Source organism: Lepisosteus oculatus, chromosome 10 (assembly GCF_040954835.1).
Source record: "Lepisosteus oculatus isolate fLepOcu1 chromosome 10, fLepOcu1.hap2, whole genome shotgun sequence".
Classification (NCBI taxonomy): Eukaryota; Metazoa; Chordata; class Actinopteri; order Semionotiformes; family Lepisosteidae; genus Lepisosteus; species Lepisosteus oculatus.
This window is the reverse complement of record NC_090705.1, coordinates 36,124,754-36,147,241: the sequence shown is the minus strand read 5'-3', so window position 1 is coordinate 36,147,241 and position 22,488 is coordinate 36,124,754. Positions and strand designations below refer to the sequence as shown.

The 22,488-nt window shown below is 35.4% G+C and overlaps 1 protein-coding gene across 6 annotated transcripts in view; it reads left to right on the top strand.

Annotated features, from left to right (window-relative positions):
- Positions 1-22,488, top strand: part of fhod3a (formin homology 2 domain containing 3a) — a 240,149-nt gene that overhangs the window by 21,966 nt on the left and 195,695 nt on the right. For all 6 annotated transcript variants that reach the window (XM_015356991.2, XM_015356990.2, XM_069195146.1 and 3 more), the window contains exon 3: positions 6,488-6,552. In XM_015356991.2, coding sequence (XP_015212477.1) covers positions 6,488-6,552 — 65 coding nt within the window. The remainder of the gene's footprint in view (positions 1-6,487; positions 6,553-22,488) is intronic.

Genomic DNA, 22,488 nt, shown 5'->3' with positions numbered 1-22,488 from the left:
GGGTGGTTAGCAAGCAAATGGCTAGCAAGCAAAAAAGTGAGTGGTTCTACTGGTGCCAATAGGAAAAAATGAAAGCTGAAGACAACAGATTTAGAAATGAAAGTGGACATAATAATGCAGCATGAAAATGGAAAATTGGTATTGACAATCGCACGAGACTTTGGCCTTTCTCATCGACAATATCCACAATATTAAAGGACAAGGAAAGAATTTGTGAAGAAGTGAAAGCATCAGCGCCTATGAAAGTTACATTTATAACAAAAAAAAGACGAAGCCCTATTCATGAAATGGAGAAATTATTAGCGACTTGGATGGAAGATCAGATCCAAAAGCCATGCAGGCTAAAGTAAAATTAGTGAAAAAATATAACAAAACCATATTATACAATGTGCATTTATGCATGTTAATTCTTTATGCATCTTTATGGTTTGTGTAGTATCACGATACACGCCATTGTGATTTTCGACTTTTTTCGATTTTCGATGAAATCAACTTACGACAGGGTCGTTGGGCCCTAACCCCGTCGTAAGTCGAAGACTATCTGTATAGGCAAATAGTCTACAAACTATAAATGTTCCCAGCAACAGTCTCTTTTAGGGTTTTCCTTTTGTGTTAAATCAAGAGCCTTGCTGCTGCTGGGATAAAAAGGAGAATTAATTACAGTAGTTGGCTGTATGCATCTATGCACTTACTCAAAGCTGTTAGAATGGGGAGTCAGGTCCCTTTCTGAGCATGTTTTGGCTAGAGCTGAAGAGCCTGTTGACACGTTAAATTCTGATTTCCCCCTCAGGTTTCCTTACTTTTCTGTGTACGTTTAGTTAATTTCTGGGGCATCAGCTAGGTCTCGGCCTCTCTCAAGCATTGTAAAAAACTTAATTCTGGTGGCTCTTTAGTAGTCCGTGGAATTCTGCGACATCTTCTTGTCTGTCTAATATGTAAAAATATGTAAATTATTACTATTTCAAGGAGCACAATGGTTTGTTTTTCAGGCTCTGCATAACATGGGACATTTAAAAATTTGACTTTTACTAAAACAAATTGTTCATGGGGACATTATATCCCAGTCTACATTTTTAAAATTTTGTTTCAGTAATGCCAGTTGATATGATGTGTGATTCAGAATGTTACTTTACAAACAGATTTGTTTTATTGTTGGTCCAGGAATATTTAATGGTGTCCTTTGCATGCAATATATCCATATGCAGTTCCACTTGTGCTGTAACATGATATTTAAGTCCTCTAAAATTCCATGTATGTACCAAAGGGATTGTACAGAGTTGATTGGCCTATGGATATGTGGTCAAATCTCTGTTAACATGGAGAGAAAAGAAGCTCAAATGTTTGCACTTATAGAAAACACAGTTGGATTGTCCCTCGTTGCTAATTTCCATTACAAATTTCAATCATTTGTCTGGTCTGTGTACCTTGTTGGGTTACTTACTGAAGTTGAGATAAAAGGACTGTGCATTAAATCATTTATGCAACTATGCACTTATTCAACATTTTCTGAGAGTGACCCCAATCTGTTCTTCATCTCAAAAAGCTGGTTTCTTTTAACAGAATGGTACTTTGCTAAGTTGTTATTTTCTGCATTACATAAATGCATGATATCAGCTTTACTCTACAGAAGCACATAGCTTTCACCGCAAACTGGAGTCAAATTTCTGCACGAAGGAACAGAATTCCTGTTACATAAATGTATGCATGTTTTCCTTTGTAATTTAATTTACTAGCAGGCTGTAAGAGAACATTGGAAAAATATCAGTTGGGATTTTTATATATGTGGCAAGAGAGGCAATGTTTTATTTTGGCTTTCAGGACTGCCTTAAGCAAAACCATTTTTAATTGTATTTTTTCTCTTTGTACCTCACGTGTTTATTGTATGACCTTTGTAGCAGTAAAGGAGAGATGAAGGCAACATAAATGCATCCATCAAAATGTGTGCAGTTGGCAGATGATATTAATACCGTTGATACTCCCTACCCACTAGTGTTACAAAAGGGAGAAACTTGGATTGAACCTCTTTAACCCGGTGGTGCTTGGTAACCAATGCATTATCTCTCTGGAAATTCTGGACACATTTGGCTAATGAAACAGACCAGATATAAAACAGTCTGGTCAATCCTACTGTACAGTGCAAGCAGATGCCTGCACTGGTTCAGCAAAATCTGAATCTAATCCATCTTGGAGATCTTATTTATAACAATTTCAATCATGTTTTTTTTATTAAAACATGTCAGCTTGGTTTGTAAAGACATTGGGTAATACCTGTTTGTTCCTGAAATTTTAGATTGTTTCCATCACAAAATGATTAATTAAATATTGGTGTTAGCATATCATTGACCTTTTCTTCTTCTAAATCTTAGGCCAGCATAATGCAGACAGACAGTTTGGGCTGTGCTATGGGCATTATCAATGATTTTCATCCTGTTTGTTGTGTCTTCCTACCATGCCTCACATACTCTTTTGGTGTTCATGATGTCTATCTCCTGGATAATGAAAGTCTTTTTGTGGGCTGCTGAAGACGTCAAAACACATTTCACTCTCTCTTTGATATATTCAAAGTTAAGCTCTTTCGTAGTGTTCTAACAAAAAAAAAAACAATGTTTGTTTTACTGTTTTACATCAAAGAAGCACTCTGATATCTGCTTTTTTACAAAAAATCAATTTTAATGTCTGTTTGCATGTTTGTTAAATTGAGTTATTGTGTCCAGTACAGTTATTGAGAAAAAAAAACTCATTATTAGCTTTTACTTCTGTGTCAGTTTTTAGTTCACTAAGACTGTTGTTGATTATTTTTTTGCAAAAAGGATTGGGAAACGGAAGATAAACTACTTTCCTTCTTGTGTTTTGATAATTGTTAAGAGGGAGGCTATGTTTATTCACTCAGTATATGATCACTGAAATTGGTCAGTTGGCAGCCAGTAAATTAAACCTTTCTGACCGTGCTTATCCAAGCAGTGGCAAAGTGGTAAGAAGAGGTATCCTTTGATTGGCAGTGGTGTGTGTTTCACACTGTGCCAGGGTTGACTCAGCAAACTTCTGTGCGTGTGCCGTGTAATACGGGCAGGCTCTGCAGCACTGCATGCGGCCTCATCTGAGAATAGTAAAGAATTACTAATTGTGAATAGCCACATATTGGTAATTATTAGTGCCATTCCACAAACAGTATTTTGTTTGCTGTGGAAGATAAAAAAAACAGAAGCATGATTTAGCCATCTCGTAGGTTACCACTAATTTAATTTGAACCAACTGTATACTAGAATGGCCCTTGCTTTCTATATAACCAATGTGTGATTTTTTTTGCAGCTACCCTTATTTTGGTCTTCTCTTTAAATCCTCAAGGAATGTAAGTGTCTGTGGTGTGAAAGTTCTACAAATGACGAGTTTTAATGAAGGGCACAATTTTTGCAAGGTTTTGTTTGAAATATCTTGATTATAGGTTCTGTGTCAGAGTAATGTTCCTGAATTTTGTTTGTTAAGCACACAGGTCCTTATGTTTACTGTGGGCAGACTTTACTCCCCAGTAAACTAGATTAACATTCATACCAAGGGGGAAATAGCCTCTGTAGAGAAGCCCTAGCCTCCTCTGAATTTTGTTCGCTTGTTCTAATTGTAGAATTTAAAAACTAGGTTCTGTTGCAGACATACAGTCTCCAGAATAACACAGAAAAGATTTTCCATGTAAATTTGTGAAATTCAAGAATCCGAAGGGTCTCCTGCAGTTTTTTAAATGATCCATTTTGAGAATTGAGAACACAATTTAATATTGCTTTCTGGGATATAACTGAAAAGTAAACAAGGTGCATGGCTCCAGTGTCGATTGCTCTGTGTAGCTGGAAGCAATTAAGACATACACAGGTAGGCATCCCGGATGCTCGGAGACATGGAGAGCTAGAGGCAGAGGTCCTTAATCAAGAGGGCAACACTCAGGCACTGATTTTCTCAAGATGAATTTCAGATTGGGTTGCTTGGGAAAACATTCCGCTGATGTTGTAGGATATCATGGCCCACCATTAAACAAACAGTCAACGGCTTAGAAGCCATTCAGGGCTGCTCCTCATTTATCACCTCTGTTGAGCTGGCGTGTCCAATGGATGAGCTTTCTAGTTGGATTGTTTATTTTTGCCATCAAGAGGTCATAGGTTTAAGCTCCAGCACTAAGGCAATTCCTAGCCTGCTGATATTGTTCCTGTAGGACAGGAAGGTTGAAGACCTTGGTAGGCTGAGGAGGAACTCACCTCTTTGTACTTTAGCTCTTTGCTGTTAAGGGGCAAAATCGGAGCACTTGTACGCCAATTTTGGAACAGGAAATAGCAGATCGTCTTCCGTTAGTAGTGATTAAAACAGACAGGGGTATTATTTCAGTCATCACTGCAAAAGGCAGTGTCAAAAAGCTCAGGGATTAGGCAGGACAGGAAAAAAAATGTTGATTTTTTTTCTTCACATCTGAGATTTACTTTCTGGTTTTACTGAGCTGATGAATAAGTGCTTTGGCTTAATGTTTATGCTCAAAAAGTAAAATGACAGATTAAATGAAGCCTGTTTGCCTTTTTATTGCTTTCCAGCATTGTCTATAAGTTAGGTCTTCGAACTCAGTTTTTCCCATCTTATATTTATAGTTTATATTTTTGATACCTGCATGTAATACACTGTATTTCTCCTCTGCCAGATGTTTTCCCAGTCTTTAATTTTATCTAAATCTTGTTTGAATGTCCTTTGTATCTTCTATAGTGTTAGCTAATTTTCCTATTTTTTAGTCATTTTTGAACTTGTTTAATTTAATACTTATAGCTGTATGTACAGGTACATTTCTGATATACATTAGGAAAGTAATGGTCCAATACAGATCCCACTGGTACCCTACTAATGACCACCAAACTGATGCTTCTGTTCTTTTATGCTTTTCTGAAGATTGAAGTACAGCATGACACACCAAGCTCTTTCTTTAACTCCCAAAAATGCTTCCAAAAAGCCTATTGTAGCCTTATGTTTGAAATCTAAAGTTTTCATGGTGAAACAACTTTATGTCTTACCATAGAAATTTTAGGTGGGGAGCTGCGTCAGCATGCGTAGGCTGCAAAGGAACAAATAATAGGTTTATTCCATGCTGAAAAGAGAAGAAAGAAAACACAACATATTGCTTGTTCCATAGAATTTTTAGGTATGGGAGGCTGTTTGAAGGATTGAACAGAGATAAATCAGTATTTCCTTACTAGAATGGAGAAGCACTGAAGGTGTTTATATATTTACACTGGTCAAGAGAAAAGAAAAGCTGCAGACACATCAGTGTTCCACTTCTAGAACAAGGACAAATAAACATTTAATTGAGGGTCATGAGAAAACAAAATATTGCACAGCTCCATGTGGAGCTTTGTCATTTTTTGCTATTGCTTGCAAGACTGCATATTTTCTGATGTGATGTACTATAAAAGTAACACAGATGACCTTGTTCAATCATGAAAAGTCGAATTGACTACTAAAATAGAAAACAATAAAAAAAGGCAATATTTTAGGAAATATTTTACTATTATACTGCATATTATATAATAGTATTGGACTGTTACAAGCCATGTGCTATAAACTGCATCATAATGGCAAAGTAATGTGAGTTGTCTGCATAAATATGGATACAGATTTGATCTGGTATTTAAAATTATATAGGCTGTTAAAGGTATAAAGAGAAATGTACATAATATTTGACAAAATGAAAGCAGTACTTTTTTAAGCACTGGATATACACACAGATGAAACAGATTTCAAAATATGAGAAGGTGGTTTTTTAAATAAACATGCATAATGATTTTACTAAACTTTTGCATTTAATTTTTATTCCACTTTTGGCTTTGTTGTGTGTATAAAATACTTGAACCAATATTGATGTAATATTATTTTATTTTCTTGACATTAACAAAGTAAACTTCTGAAAACTTGCCAAGATATTGTGAAGAGAAGGTTGCTGTATCTTAATATTAATGTAAAAATGGATTGTGTACTTCATTTACTTTGATATTATATTATATAAATCTTTTAAAAATAAGAAAATATTCAATAGCTTAATATGCTAAATTGGAGATGATTTATAGGGAAAAACACTAACCCTAGTAAAACCAGTTAACTAAGAGATACCATTATCAAAAAAAGATGTAAATATTAATTTATTTAACTTTTTAATAAAACGAAAGCATTGAACTCCTGGCATTGTATTAACATATGTAAATTTAGTATTCTATAAAAATATTTAATGAACTTTTCTTTCTTAATAAGAAAAGGTAACTATGTGAAACATAACTCATGTTTGAACTTTAATGGTCTTTCTCTACATTGTAGTAGATATTTGCAGTATAATGCAGTATGTGAAATTTACCAACACTTATTGTGACAGAGATAAAATAGATTACTTTACTTTTTAAAGTGATTCTAGCTGCATACACAAAGATTTACCAAATAAATTTGACCAAATGTTTTTGTGTGTTCCCACTTCCAGGAGAGGCAAGAAGCACAGTATGGTTTTGAGAACACAGCTGTCTGTGAGGGTCCATGCCTGTATTGGTAAGTTAAATGCTAATTCCTTATGTTTGTCAAAACAGACACAGTGAAATGTGAAAATACTGTAAAAAAAAACTGCCTCTCTCACTTGATAAGAGTACAAAAAAAACCATAATAGAAATATCTCTGGATTGCCAACATTTTGTCTTAAGACTTATAATAATACTGATATTTTAATGTTTTGGGAATAGAACAGGATCATAAGATTGGCTTCAGAAAAATACAAAAAAGCAAATTCCAGATCTTGAATAAAACAATGCATGCAGAAAAGCTGCAGTATTCCAATTAATTTAGGTTAGGTAAAACAGGCACCAACAAGACAAAAAGCAAAGATAAATTCCAGACAGTAGTAAGTAACCCACACCTGTTGCAAGTAAGAGATTGTATTTGAGTGCTGGGACTTGCATTGGTGGATTGAATTAGTGGTATAAAATTAACATTATCTGTGTAATCTGCATGTCCATTCAAGATTTTTGTTCCACTGAGTGACTGAGTGAAGGGTCAAAGGAAAGTTAGTATTTCATGACACCTTCACCTTTTATGTCTTGAGGTTAGGATGATGTTTTCTGTGATAACAACAGTAAGTGTCCAGTGAAATCCCTTTAGGGAATTTGTGTTTTGCCATATCAGCTTCACAGCTTTGGGTATGCTAAGTGCAACAGTATTTAAGTTCTGATGATTGACAAATAACAGTGTATGTCCTCAATGTCAATCTCAGAATAAGTGCTGAATATTTGTGTTAAAGATATCAGTTCTGACATGATCCACTAACACTTGCTGAAACATTGTCCCAATTTAAAGTTGTACTTTCAAGTGATTTTATCTGTATTGCTTATATTTAGTTTTAAGCATAATGTTAAACATATAGCACTTGAACCTTAGAGCAGCCATATTACTTAAACCTCATAATGGAACTTATATTAGACTAGTGACTTTATAATCTCATGAGAAGTGATAATACCATATTTTATCTTGGCACACTTTTATATGTGTGCTGCAGTGACATTCACTGAAAACAAAGTAAAACGATGAAAAAACTAAAACTGAGCCAAATGATAGTAAGTTCATGGTAAAGAATTCTGTATGTACAACATGCATGTGAAATTATATTTTGTATTGTATTGCCCAATGTTCAAGGGTTTGAAGGCAAGGTGCAGAAGTAGATAAAGCTCTGATGTCCTAACTAGAGTGTTGTGAGGTCAAATCCCAGGTGGGGACAGTGCTTTTATACCCTTAAGCAAGATGCATTCCCCAGGCATCTCCAGAAAACCCAGCTGTATAAATGTGTACTATAATTTGCAACTAAAAACAATAGGTATTTTAACTGTAAAGTACTTTGTTTAAAAGCATCAGTTGAATAAATTAATAATGTAACTTTTTGGGGAGATGAAAGGAAAAATAATTACATCTAATCCATTCAGATGTATAGCTAAATGGATTCATTTGAAGCCTTTTTGAAATATTTGTGGGTTTGGCTCTCTTGATTTAAATCTGATTATTTTGTAAGCGTGATTTGTGCCTAATTTGTGGTAGCTCTTGAAGAAGTCTGTGATTTGTATTTGTGGAGATAAAAGATCAAGTTTAATAAAATAAAGATCTGACTGATCTTTTAGCAAACGTACTTTCACATTACGAACCATATTCCAAATTATTGACAATTGTAGCGCAAAACCAATATTCTGTAGAGATAAAACTGCAGAAGTGCGGTGGTGCTTGTGAGTAGGTCATATTTAACTGATTTTTAAAAAAACTATCAAGGTTCAAGATGTTTCATGATTACATTTTGTGCAGCATAATTTGTCTTTGCATCTTGATGAATGGAGTTTTCAAGTCTGATTTACATGGCTTCAGAAATATCCAGTTTAATGTTTTGCTTTGGTTCACTGCAGTAATATGATAGATTTTGCCTCTTGAAAGAGAGGGAATATGGTGTCTATATACTAATATACTACGTTTTGCTTAGTATTAGTATTGCTTTTTTTCACAACTCTTGATTTGGACAGAGCTGGTTTGATTCTGCCTTGGTGTGCCTTACACTATATGTGAAGTTCAAATGTTGTCCCCAGTGCTGCAGTGTTTTTTCCTAGGTGCTTCAGTTTAATAATAATAATAATAATTGCTTACACTTATATAGGGCTTTTCTGGACATTCCACTCAAAGCGCTTTACAGGTAATGGGGATCCCCTCCACCACCATCTATGTGCAGCCCCACCTGGATGATGCGACGGCAGCCATAGTGCGCCAGAACGCTCACCACACATCAGCTATCAGTGGGGAGGAGAGCAGAGTAATGAAGCCAATTTATAGATGGGGATTTTTAGGAGGCCAATGGGAAATTTGGCCAGGACGCCGGGGTACACCCCTACTCTTTTCGAGAAACACCCTGGGATTTTTAATGACCACAGAGAGTCAGGACCTCGGTTTTACGTCTCATCCGTCCTTCGGAAAAGGAACATCCGAGGAACATCCGAAGTTTGTTCCTGTAGTCCAAAGATTAAGCACATTAGGTTAATTGGCTTCCCTAAATATGTCCCATATACTGTATGTGTGGGTGTTTTTCACAGTGATGGATTGGCTTCCTAACTAGGTTGTACTAAGGGGTTACTGAAAGTGGATGGACAGACATCCCCAAAACTTCATAGAAAATACTGTTATTCGCAAGATCTAGTACATTGCACAGGACTACAGGATTATGTAAAGTTTACTTGACATAGGCATCACATTAGCCTTACTTAGTAACATAGAGCTTTATTCATCATCAGATCAAACCTAAACAAACCTTCTAGGTTGCCCTCATAGACCAGGGTCTGGATTTATTCCCATGGTTGATATAATGATTAAATTAACAGCAGGCTTTTCAAATGTATAATTTGCAGATGCCATGAAGTGAACACACAATTTGCAGACTAGCAGTTACTGTTGACAATCAACTTCTTTGCAACTGCAGTTTCTTCCCAGCATTATCTTACAACTCTCTCTTCATCATGAAAAACTGGGTGTTATTTAAATTATTAAGCTTCAAACCTCTGTTTTGTTTTACTTACACAGATAGACTAATTAGACTGCAAAGTACTGTTAGAGATAATCCTTGTCATTACAATCCTGGTCATAGATCATTACATTGGGCAATCGGGCTTTTCAGTGGCTCTGATAAAAAAAAAAACATGCAATATACTGTATGCATTAGTGAATATTACACCCAAGATTTAGTGTGCTAGTTATTGTATATTTTTAATATTCAAACCTTTTCACCTTCTTACACCATATTGAAATGACTAGTCTTGACACAGAGATGATACATCACCAAGCCCTAAAGGAAGCAGACATAAACACTTCTGCATGTGGTACATTACTCATGTACATCCTGTACGTCCTCATGTTTATGCTTGTGGTAACACAAAAGGGTGATATTCCTATGATGTATGTTGACGAGCTGTGAGAAGACTGGACTTTTCCACAGTTTTGAGTGTGTATTTGGGGAGGTGGTGTTTGAGTATACCATCTCATCTTCCGTATCTCTTCTGAAGACTGGCCTTCATGTCAATAATACTTGCTATGTGATATGTTTAGGTATGCAGACATATACCCCCTTCCCTAGAAAATTATCTACTAATAACACCCTAACAATCCACCTCTTTGCTCTCACTTCATAGATTTGTGTGCTTTCTCATGCCTTCATATTCATTAAGAATATAATCCAGAAATTTGCATGAACGTAGACCAGTATTTGGTTGCATTTTATCATAAAGGTATTTTTTTTAATATGCTTGTGAGGTACATACTGTATCTCCACTTTACAAAATGTACTATCGAGCCCTCACATATCACACCACCTTTACACGTGTAAAGTCCATGAAAGTAAAGAGATGATTACTTTTGTACCTTTTGAGGCATAGATATTTTTATCATGTTGGCATCTCATGCAGACATGAAATTATGGAAAAATACAGTATGCAGTCACACAGTAATTATAAAAATACTATATTATTACTGTTAGACTATTAGTCAGCATTTTGAAATTCTGGAATTCTGAAAAGGGTGTGTCTTATCAATTTTCATTCATTTTTTAAAATAAATCATGGTAATGACATTTAGGAGATTTTCCCCATGCTTTTGTGCTGTATCTCAAAGGCCAGTCTGAATCAAAGGTTTGGCTCTGAGACATTCAGGTAATTGAAAAAAAATGTTCTGAAAGAATCAGGCCTTTTATGAAATAAGAAGCCCAGTTGTGATAGCCTCATATTCTTCCTCAGCCTGTAGCTAACATGCATCTGAAACTGAGTAATGTGCTTCTGTCCTCTCTCAGGGGTTTTCTAAGGAAGTCTGTATTCATGTCAGTAGTTCCAAACTTCAAAGCTTCCACAGGGCAAGGAGTTTCAGTTGCCTCAGCCTGAGCTGCCTTCGGACCTACGCGCTAGAGGTTAATGGCTGTTGTAATACAATCCAGCTGCTGGCAACAGGTCGTGTATTTCTCTAAAGTCCAGTGTAATTTTCTTTAACTTTACAGACTTGTATAAAGGATAAAAAAATCTGCATTGTACTCTCTACTAAGCCTCATCGTTGAAGGGCATGCCACAGAGACTTGGAAAGATTTTGAAATTACCCATCCCCTCTGAGTTTAATTTCCAGGAAACCCTGAGAGATGTGAAGAAGCTTTGCATGGAGACTTAGTCTATGAGTTTGGAATTATGGTTTGAGAACAGTCATCGCCGTTTAGCCTAAGTGGGGAGGAAGGGACTCAGTGGAGTGAGATGATCTAACAGTGCAGTTTCCCAACTTTTGTCCAACAGATCCAATAAAGGCATAAAACTAGACGCCGAAAATATCTGAAGTATTAAACAACACCTTGTTTTCCCTTAACTTGCATACTGACTTATGTATTCAGTTGGTTTTGCAAACACCTTTCAAATCAAGGAATGTTTAAGGGGAAATGAAACGTAAGGCACTTTATGCAGCAAGACATATTTAATGCTACCAGTACCCAGAGCCTAACTAACATTTACACACATTTCACTTTACTGCAGGATCCCCAGCTAGGAGTGGGAGCCTAGTAGTTATGACTGTAGAACAGAGTGAGGAAAGCTAGGTGGTTAAAGTTAGGTATTAAGTCAAAGTAGTCTCTTGTCTTGATACTAGAAATTACAAACAGAATAAAAAGTCACGGTCTCAATGTTTTAAAGTGTTTCAATTTGGCAGGTGTTAATAACTAATTCAAATTAAAATTCTTTTTGCTGTGTGAATTTTCTTCTGTTCATGCTGTAAAATGCTTATTATTGAGATCTCCAGTGTATTGTGAAGTTTTATTTATGAACGAATGGCTGTCCACAACATTGTGACCAACTCCTGGAGCACTTTGTGTGTCTCCCAGTTCCTTTAATCTGGTCTGCCAGCACAAAATCTTTTGTTGTTTAACCCACACTTCTTTAAATTGCTTTCACACCACTCCTGTATTCATATTCCTAAATCAGCTGCAGAAATCATTCACTGTACACTGTAGCTTTTTGTTCTTTGAAAACAAATCAAAATCAGCACCTTGGATGATAGTGACTCTTTAACACCATGAAAAGAGGCAAGGCAGAACAACTTTTTTTTTAAATAAATACAAAATCTTTCTGCCAGAGTAAAATGGCAGGGTAAAATGTTTCCTTCTTATTCATATAAAACACTTTAATGGGTTCAAGTTACTAAATTGGGTATTTTTTTTAAATTAAGTGAAAAGCTCCGCCTCTGGTTCTGTCTTCTATCCTGTCTGTCTATACCTCATGTCAGGGTTTCTAGAATAGTAGTAATTATGTATTATGGATCTATAGCATGCTATAATGCTGTCTGCCTTTAAACTGGCTTCTCAATTTAAGATGATGATACCCTTGGAGAAAGCATTGTTGGAAGAGTTCCTTGCTTTTTTTTTTCTAAAAAGTATTTTCTGTCTGTTGGTGCTCTTGGCCAGCCCTCTTGGGTTCCTGCAGCACACAGTCAGCATTCTCTGCAGGGGTCAGCTATTTCTGGAAGTCTGTCTTTCAGAGTATAAGACGTCTTCCCTACAGTTGCTATATAGAGGCCATGCGGAGCATTCCCACTTCTCTACAATCCACGGGTGACAGGACGCCAGCTTAACTTGCAGGGGTAACACGCAGAGGCAGATGAGCTGCTGTAAGTGGATGATGACGATCTCTGTAAGATGACAGCCAGCTGTCGCATCTCTTCGCTTGCTGCCTGTGGGGATGGTTCAGGTTACCTTGTCCTATGTTCCCGTTTTATTCACTTTCCCAAGTAACACATTATCGCTCTGCAGTTCTTTCGAGTAATAAAAAAATCCAGTAGTGATGACTGTGTTCTTGGGTAGAGGACATTTAAAAGGCCCTGTTCTGCAACATACACTTGGACTATGGAATGACCAGCAGCTACTGTTTGTACAGTACAGTATGTCTACAGTATATGAAGCACATGGACATGCAGGCAACTGTTAGATATTAGTATTAAACTGTTAGATATTTTTCAGAAATGTAGTATATGTGGAGGTTTAAAATGTAGAAAAGAGTTATAGTACTGTTGAAACAGCAATTGTTTTGTGTCTCAAGTAAAGACAGATATTTTTCTGTTCTGAATGACTTCTAAGGGCACTGTCATTCCATTTTCACTACAAACAGCAAGATTACTGATCCAGACAGTTTTTTGTGTACTCCATATAAACATGATCGACATAAAGACTGATTTTGGCTTTACCCAATTAGTATGGTTTATGACACTTACTGTTCTTAGTTCTGGCTACTGGGAGGGAAGCAAAACAGAGCTACCAAAAACAACTATTTCATCCCTTTTTGAAGGGTTTTAAATGAGAGGACCCACTTCATTCGTCACTGAAATGAGCCACCACCTGAGCCAGCATCCTCACTAGACTGCGAATCAGGTGGAGAATCATACCCTCATGAACAGAGCTATGGGATCTTTTGAAAACAAGTGGTCTATGTATTTTCATAATGATTGCTCTATTCACCTCAACTTGTTAAGACAAAGGTGAATGCTTGTGTGTAACAGAATGACACATTACAACAAGTAGACATTTCCAAAGTAAAAGGATCGTGAAAAGACCTGACCCACACCTAAAAAAGTAACAAAGATTTTTTAGATTGGGAAATGAGGCAAACCGTCACTGGGGGGTGCAATTTAGGACTGGAAAAATGCCACTTAAAACCATTAATTTTAAAAACACTGCTTATTTACACTGCTTTGAAATAGACTATGCTTTGTTATGTGTCTGTCACAAAGTTGTAATGTTGATACAGAGCTCATGGTTTTCTCTCATTCCTATGAAAGAGAGTAGGTTTTGACAAGACACCTTTGAAATTAAAATTTTTAAATAAAGTACTGTGTAAGTGCTGTAAGAGAACATATACTCTTGTTGGTTAATGAAGTCTCAAAACAATCTCTAAATGTATGTATAGTAATGCTTTATTAAAATGTAAAATTGCTACTTAAAATCCAAGAGTAATTTTAATTATGAATTTTCATTGTGTGTGCAAAGCTAGGGATTTTGATTAGTTTAGGCTATGTTTACAGTTATTAACTAGTGAATCAAAAGATCTATAATAAGTTGCATTTTGGAATGGTAATGTGAAATAATTTGCTGTTTAAACAAAGCAAATATTCAAGATAATATACTAATACAGTATATGTACTTTATGGTATTCCTGGATTCCTGTTTTTAAATGCTTTTGGTAGATTTTTGCATTTCTGTACAACAATATTTATGTTGACAGATTTAGACCTAACCTATGTATAGTGTTTTTTGGCTCATTAATTAAGTACAATAGCAGGTCTGCTGTAATTTGTATCAGCAAGTTCTCAGTTCTAGTATATATGTGTCTAAAAAGGAACATGCAATAGGATTAGGTTATGGTGTTTTTTAAGTGTATGCAGTCATTAATTGGCTTTTGACATTAGATGACACTGAAATGAACTATCTAAATAGACATAAAAACTCATTACTATTTATTGCCATAATTTTTATCTATCAGTCCATCCATATTTAATTTGGCCAAATCCAATGAGATCCATAAGTTTGTTCTGCTAAAAGAAGTCTGAAAAATCCTGACGTTTATGACAGAGATTGAAAATATCTGTTCATGTTGAAAAAGGGCAATATTCTCTCCTTAAGGCAACAACATATTAAATGTCATTATTTAAACATTTTCTGTGTAATATTCATTTCAATAGACTGTAGTAATCAAAGGAACATGTTACACATTTTGGCTTGGACCTCTATCCTCTCTTTCAAACCAAGAGAGAGAAATTGACCTTTTATCTTAAAAAACGATGATAAAGAGTTAATTTTATTTTCACCCCAATGCTTTCTCTTACACAGGAATCTGACATAAAATGTATAATAATGAAATTATAATCTTTTTTCCCCTATGTATTTATTAAAGAAAAAACTCATACTGATTCACTTTTAAGATGACTGTTACTGCAAGCCCAAAACTAAAGCCAGACATGCAGACCTCTTCAGTTTGCTGATGGCAAAATTTCTGTAATCCTTAAATAACGGCTTGTGCCATTTTTGTGGGGTTTAGGTGATGACTGTTTTAGTGTTTCTGATTATATTTAGACTTGAGTTCATTTTTTGTAGGAAAAAATAATTTGGCCTCTTGCAGTTTTCCATGAATACAAATTATCAAGGTGTTTTGTGGTTACAGATCTTCAGACCTGCAGACCTGGGTGTTCAAATTTTGCAATAAGTAACCCCCTTATTTGAAACATCATTGCTGACTGCTGCAATGTGGGTGTAGAACCATTAACTGTATAGTTTTGTATATATTCTATATTTTTAGACAAATGAGTTGTGGGTTCTTCTCACTGGATTTGGGAAGGTCACAAATAGGATAATGCACAGTGGCTAGAACAATTATCAATAATCTTGTGCACCGTTATTGTTATTTCATTTTGACATCTGTGGCATATTTGATCCTATCCGCAAGATGGAAAAAAGTTAAGTATAAAAGACTGTTTCCAGGATATTTCAAGCATTTCATGTTGTTTAAACCTGCTGGTTTGCCATCATGAAGCAAAATGCCTTTCACCTTTGGCATTTCTGTAGCATTATGCAAAAACATTTTAGAGCACAAATGTGCTTTCTAAGTATTTGATAGGAAATCTGAACTTGAACTTTAGATGTCACATTAACCTCATTTTCCTCCTTGTCTCTTTTACGTTTACTATTTTTGCATGGTCTGTTTGTAACAACATGTTTCACTTTCTTTTTTTAGCCATGCTCATGACTGAATGGGCATTTGTCCATAACTAGAATGTTTCAAAGAGAACAGCTAAAAAAACAAGGTTTCATTTGTTGTGATACCATCTGACTTTATTAATTACATTTATCAATTTTTGATGTGCATGGTTTTTATTTTTTGTTATAATGTATTGAGTACAACAAATATGGACCTGATTTTATATTTTGGGAAATTATATTGAATGGTTTATCAAACAAATGGACTGGCGTCCCATCCAGGGTGTACTCTGCCTTGCGATCATTGCTTGCTGGTATAGGCTCTGGCTCCACCACAATCCTGAATAGCTTAGAGGAAGAATACAGTAGCTTAGAAAATGGATGGATGGATTCTCATACAATTAACTTGATCCAGTATATGTAATATTTATATACAGTATGTATATTTCACCTTAAGAAACTTTAAACAGTCATGATTTTAACCATTTTAAAATGCAATTCTCTCTTTTTCTTCTGCTTTAAAATTTGCTGTGTGATTTTTAGCAGGGGAGTCTCACTTGATTTGTCTCCAGTAAAAACTGGATTCTAAAAGCTGATGTGTAACTACAGTATAGTGTATTACCTGATCTGTGCCTCTACACATAAACAATTTTTAGTCTTCCATAATAACTGCTGAAGTGCATAAGTAGAATGTGAGAACTATACAAAACAATGTTCGAACCGACCTGTATAACATACTTTTAGGTTTACATACACAATTAAAATGTACTGTATACAGTATCCAGTATGCATTATGTTAGTTGGCATCCACAAAACATTTATTTTCTCTAGGACTGTAATGATATGCAAATGATGGGAACTACAGTTACAAAGAAATTGTGAAGAAAGGATATAGAAATTAATAACCACAGTCTGCATATTTGGTCTCCTGATTTTTATTAAGTTCTTGAGTTCGCATTTACATTTCATGTACCCCTGTAGCCTTTTTCCCCATCAATTTCTCTTTTTTGACTTCTAGTTGACATTCGGAAATGGCTGTCAAAACTGGGAACTGTAATTCTTAATAACTCCATACATCTTTCCTGGCTGTGAGCGACATCTGAAACATAAAAAATAAAAGTGGGACACAAGCTGACAGTATCTATACTTGCCTGTCAGGTCTGGTGAAAGAAAGATACATTTAGCTAGTCAAAAATGTCTAATGTGTTGACAACTCATTATTTCTTTCCCAAAGGTTCTACTACAGTATACATAGCTTTAATTTTTTAATTTCTTTCACACATCTCTCTGAAATCAAACACAGAATATCCCTATCCTCTACTAGTTTTCTAGTTTATATCATCAGTTGCAAAGAACACAGAGTCATTTTGAGGTCTTGCACAGACAAGTCCATTTCTGTTAGAGGCATTTCAGTTAGAGGTCTGCTCCCAGGTGTTTCTGTGGTGTTTTGTGTAAGACACATAAATAAAAATTATATTATTACAATTTAAGCTGGTTTTTATTTTTGCCTGACCATTTGAGTCCTGGTGCTACCCTTAATTGCTGTATTAATCTTGTTTTCTGCACAAAGAACATACTATTTGTTCTAAGAACTCACTTTGCAGGAAAAAAATACAGACAGTTTGATGATGAAGTTGTCTTCATCTTTTCAAGAGTCAAGACTGCTGGTTGTGCTATGTTACCTTATATTTTCTCTGTTCTGAGTAAATCTATTACGTTATTATTGAATGAAAAAAGGCTAGAAAAGTCTTTTTACGTTAAGATGTCATACAATGAAAAGTAACAATGCATAAAAATATTAGATTTTAAGTTTTAGTTCATAAGAAGCTTCACTTTATTCCCCTTTACAGAATAAAAGCAGAATAAATCTATAGAAAATCGATTTTTTCTTTAAATTATTGATTTTGTGTGTGTCTTGTTATATTTATGTGAGCATTGATTTGGGTCTTATTTTTGTTATTTTAATGCCTTGAAATGTTAAACAAAGCACCTGCAGAATAAGACTACTTTGGAAAAGTCACATCTTTCCATCAAAACAGCCCACAGTTTTAATTCCCAAAAGTGCACACTTTGCCAAGTGATCTGCAGGCTGATCCTTGGTTACATACTGGAAAAAGTACACAGTCTTCTTTACTTTTTTTGCATTAACAGCTGTGAATTGCCTTAGCATAAAGACACTGTGGGTTTACGATGGCACTGTGGGTTGAGGAGATGGACTTGTACTGTGCCAGAGAGGCTGAGTAATGGAATCCTTTTGCTTTGCCAGGATACCATATCCACAGATTTTACCATCAGATGCTTTGTAACTGAATCAATGGAAAATACTTTAACAATGCCTTGAAGACAGTAATGAAATGCAAGGAATCACCTTGGGTTGGTGGCTACTTTGTATGATGTTATTCTCAAACTGTTCTGATTTTTTTTTGTATGGCATAGCATTATAGATGTAGCATTAAAGCATGATGGAATCAGATAAGATCACTTTATTGGCCAAATACAATTTCTTGCGTTAGGATTTTGTCTTTTTGCAAACCCCAACTTGCTCTCCATGAGACACACACAGACAGGGAGAGAAGCTTAGGGTCAGAGCGCAGGGTCAGCCTGCACCCCTGGAGCAGCTGGGGTTAAGGGGCTTGCTCAGGGGCCAAACGGAGTAGGATTCTTCTGCCTACAGTAGGATATGAACCGGCAACCTTCCAGACACAGGCGCAGATCTTTAGCTACAGAGCCACCGCACTGCCCCATAAATGGGAATGATTACATATTCATTCTGTTAGAGTTTGCAGCACTGATGTCAAAAGCAAAGACGTTTTGTCAAAAGTACACATACAGAGTAGACAAAGGCCCTGACTTGAAACATGATACATTTTAGGAAATGTTTTATGTCAAAACATGAAACATATTATTGAAAGATATATTTTACTACAGTAAGTTTCCATCAGACTTATTTTTGATTCTGTAACTTTAGGAAGTTACTTTTTCCTTATTATACAAGTATGAAGCACAATTATGATGGACAATGTATCATGAATATGGTCCCATGTGCCTAGTTTGTAGATTATGTACAGATTGTACATAAATATGTATATGTTGTACAGATTATATACAGCAAATGGTGACGTGTCTGAAGTAACTAATTTTCCTGTAAACGTGAGAGATTGAGAAAAATGCAAGCACAAACAGTTTGGTGAAGAATCTTGCCTGCTACTGTAGTCCTTCTAACATCCTTCACCAGGAGTGACCTCCAGCAGCAGTGGTAAGTCATGCAAGCAGGATGTAAGAAAATGACTGCAGGAGGGATGCAGTTGAAAAGTGGATGGTAAGGGAAAAGATGTACTGTAGTTTTTCAGGTCACATGGTTAGTCAGAATGTTTACTCTTTATAGAATTAGACTGAGCAAAGATTATACTTAAAAGTGTGAAGTGTTCCCACAGAAAATGATGATCCCAGATACAAAATTGCATGAATCAGAATCAGAATCATGATACAGTACATTGTAAATTTCATTTTTCTCTAGAATTGTGAGTTGCCTTCCATCATTTATTCATTTAAACCTTTCATCTTGTATAAAAGGATGAATGATTATGAGAGACAGCTCCAAACATGCTATTTTGTTTCAAAGCTTAGCTTTTTTAAATGACAACACTTAGAAACAAAAATTACAATGATTTGAAATACCTGTACAGTATGTTATTACCTTGTTCATTTGCCTTGAATTTGTATTTTTTTATATACAGTACCATTCAAAATCTAGAAACACAATGTATAGATACCGTATAGAGAACATAGCCATCCATTCTTTTTCATGGTAGTATATTATAGTATAATACAAAAGAGGAGCCCAAATTCTGTTAAGGATTTAAGAGAAATTTGGGAATCTAGGTATTGCTCTGAAGAAAGTAATAAACCATACTCTTCCCCAGCGTCTTTATATATAGTTTTCTAACATTGTTGTAGCACTGCATAAATATTTGAAATAAAGATATCTATGTCCTTGCATATGTTTTATATATTTTCATAGCCTTTTCATGGCATTTTCTAGCTTCAGGCTGGACTATCATAAGAAAAGATGACTATCACATTTTGTGCCAATTCATCTACAAAATTACAGTGTTCTCCCTGAAAGAACCAGGATGTACTGATAAAGTTCACCAGTTGCTGACCTGATATGACCAGATATGAAGCTTTACACTTTTCCTGACAACACCAAGCTACTGACTCTCTTACTAAACAGTTTCGCAAAATGTAACATGTACTGTATCTTTTGAAGTCAGTGACATCACTAGTCTTTTCAGTTCTGGTATTGCTCAGTCGAAGTGCATTATGTTCACTTTATTTATTTATGCCAGAAGTCTTGTACAATTGTGAAAAAATATCGTATTGACATTACCTGCAGATAAAGTGAGGCAATTTTATTCTATTTTTTTTTTGGCTCATGTACAGTATACAGTATATACTGTAAAATCTCCCTTTAATACAAACATCATTGGTTTGCATTTCAAGATTTGACTGCCCTTTTGTCTGAGTAATGCGCCTTTAGTTAGCCACAGTAGAAAACATTTTCAAGTAACCCCCTAATGGGAGGAGTCCATGTTAATGTAATTCTCATCTAGGGATTTCTGTTTCAGAAAACTGTGATTGAACTAAATACCTCACAATAAGTGTCTGACCGCAGTGAAAGAGAACAATATCAAATATAACACGTTCACACCAACACTTTCGTGATGAAAAACAAATTAATGTGAACTTAATTCCCAGCAGTCATTTGAGTTTTGATATTTCTGTTTTTTAATAAAACATGTTTAAAGAAAATAGGAAAACCTTTTTCTATTTTAGGTAATACGCCAAATTGTCTTTGGTTTATAAATGTTATTCCTTTGCCTCCATGGATAATCTTGTCCTCTATATATTGTAATTTTTTTTTATATATTATGCTGGTAATCACAAATACATCTCTAGCTGTAGCAGCTTGTTGGTTAGTTTTCAGAGCTTTTCTTTAGACTCCTAAGAGTGTGAGACATATCTTAAGCCTGCTATAATAGCTTGATTGACAATATTGCCTGTGATCCTTCCTTCTCCAGTGTAAAATTAGCATGACCACAGAGAGATGGGTTTCATGAAGATGATAAAAATGGATGTGAATAAAGCCATTAAAGAATTTCTAGGACACAAAACATAAACAAATGCTAATCTTAACCTCCTCTGTTTATTAGTTGTATGGGAAATGAGGCTAAGTTAGAAAAATGAACCCAAGATTGCAGTAGGGTGCGTTTAGCGCATATTTACTGAGGAGTAGGGTTATTACTGCTAAATTGCCAATATTGTAAGTAATGTTCTTTGTTTCCATTTCAGTTCTTAGCCATTTTGATGGCATTTTTTATACTGGTTTTAGATACTATGTGCTTTAACTGTGTATGTGCTACTTTTTTAAAAATTGAGAAACTTACTGTCCACCTACAGTAATAATTCATAGACTTTAAAAGTTCACCACTTCCACCCTTTATGCAAAGCTGCATGGACACTTGGTGATTTGGAGGAAGCACCACACAGGCGGTACTGGCACAGGCCTGCAATATCCCATATGTCATTAATCAGCAACCATCTGGTTCCCATTTTAATTAAAAAAAGAATGGAATACCTCTGTCTACATGCTCCTCACCACTGATATTTTTAGCTCAGTTGTACTGTCTCCTGCACTGAGGAATTATATTCTGAAGTAGCCTGATTCCATGGTAAACAGTGATATCCTCAGCACTGTAACCTGTGTGTTTTGTTTTCTTCATGTCTATGAAGTATTTACATTACAGCAAGTCATTTCCTATCTGCAAGCTCTATCATCCCTTACTTATAGCTTTGTATTATAACTGTTTGACCGAAAACATCAAGTGCAATTGAGCAGACCAGATACAATTTTGAAAGAATGGCTCTGGAGTGGCAAGAGAAGCATTGAAAAACTTTAGACATGACCGTCTTTTGATAAGTGCTAGGATTTATTTCTGAAAAGATTTTTAAGCAGCTCTGCTAAGATACAGCATCATGACCAAGATGTAGTCAAGGCAGATCGAGAATGTGGCTCAGCACCATTTGTCAGAACAAGAATGAAAGTATGTACCAAGTTTGTGCTTGCCCATTTCATTTTTTTACTGCAAGCATTAATATTTTGCATAAAAGTTTTTTTAATTTTGTAGAATTGTTTGTCAGACCTGCCTCTGATTAATGACTGACCGTTTTGACTATTTTAAAACAAACAAGGAAACAAGAAAAAATAGGGGGTATCTAAAAATGATCGCTCACTCAGGAAACAAAAAATAGATCGAAACAAACAGTAAAATATTGTTCATATGATTTAATTGATTTAATGGAATCATTTTGTAGTAAGCACGTCTATAGGTTTAAGTTGATGATTTGTTTTTTGGGTACTAAAAACCTTGTTATAATGCTAGAATTATTTTTTACTTGCCAGTCTCAATGTATTGCAGCTCTTGGTATGTACAAAATGACCTATGTCAAACACTTCAAGACAGACAAAACAGAGCCACTGAAATCTAGACTCCAAATCTTCACATTCTTACCTCCAGATAAAAACCTCAGTAGCATTTTACCTGCATGAGAGTGCAATGCTTGCTCTCAGCGCTGCCTCTGTTTGTATGAAAGGTTGTTGTGTATTTGTAAAGTGTTCTGTAAAGTAGAAACTAAGACAAACTCAAAGGAGC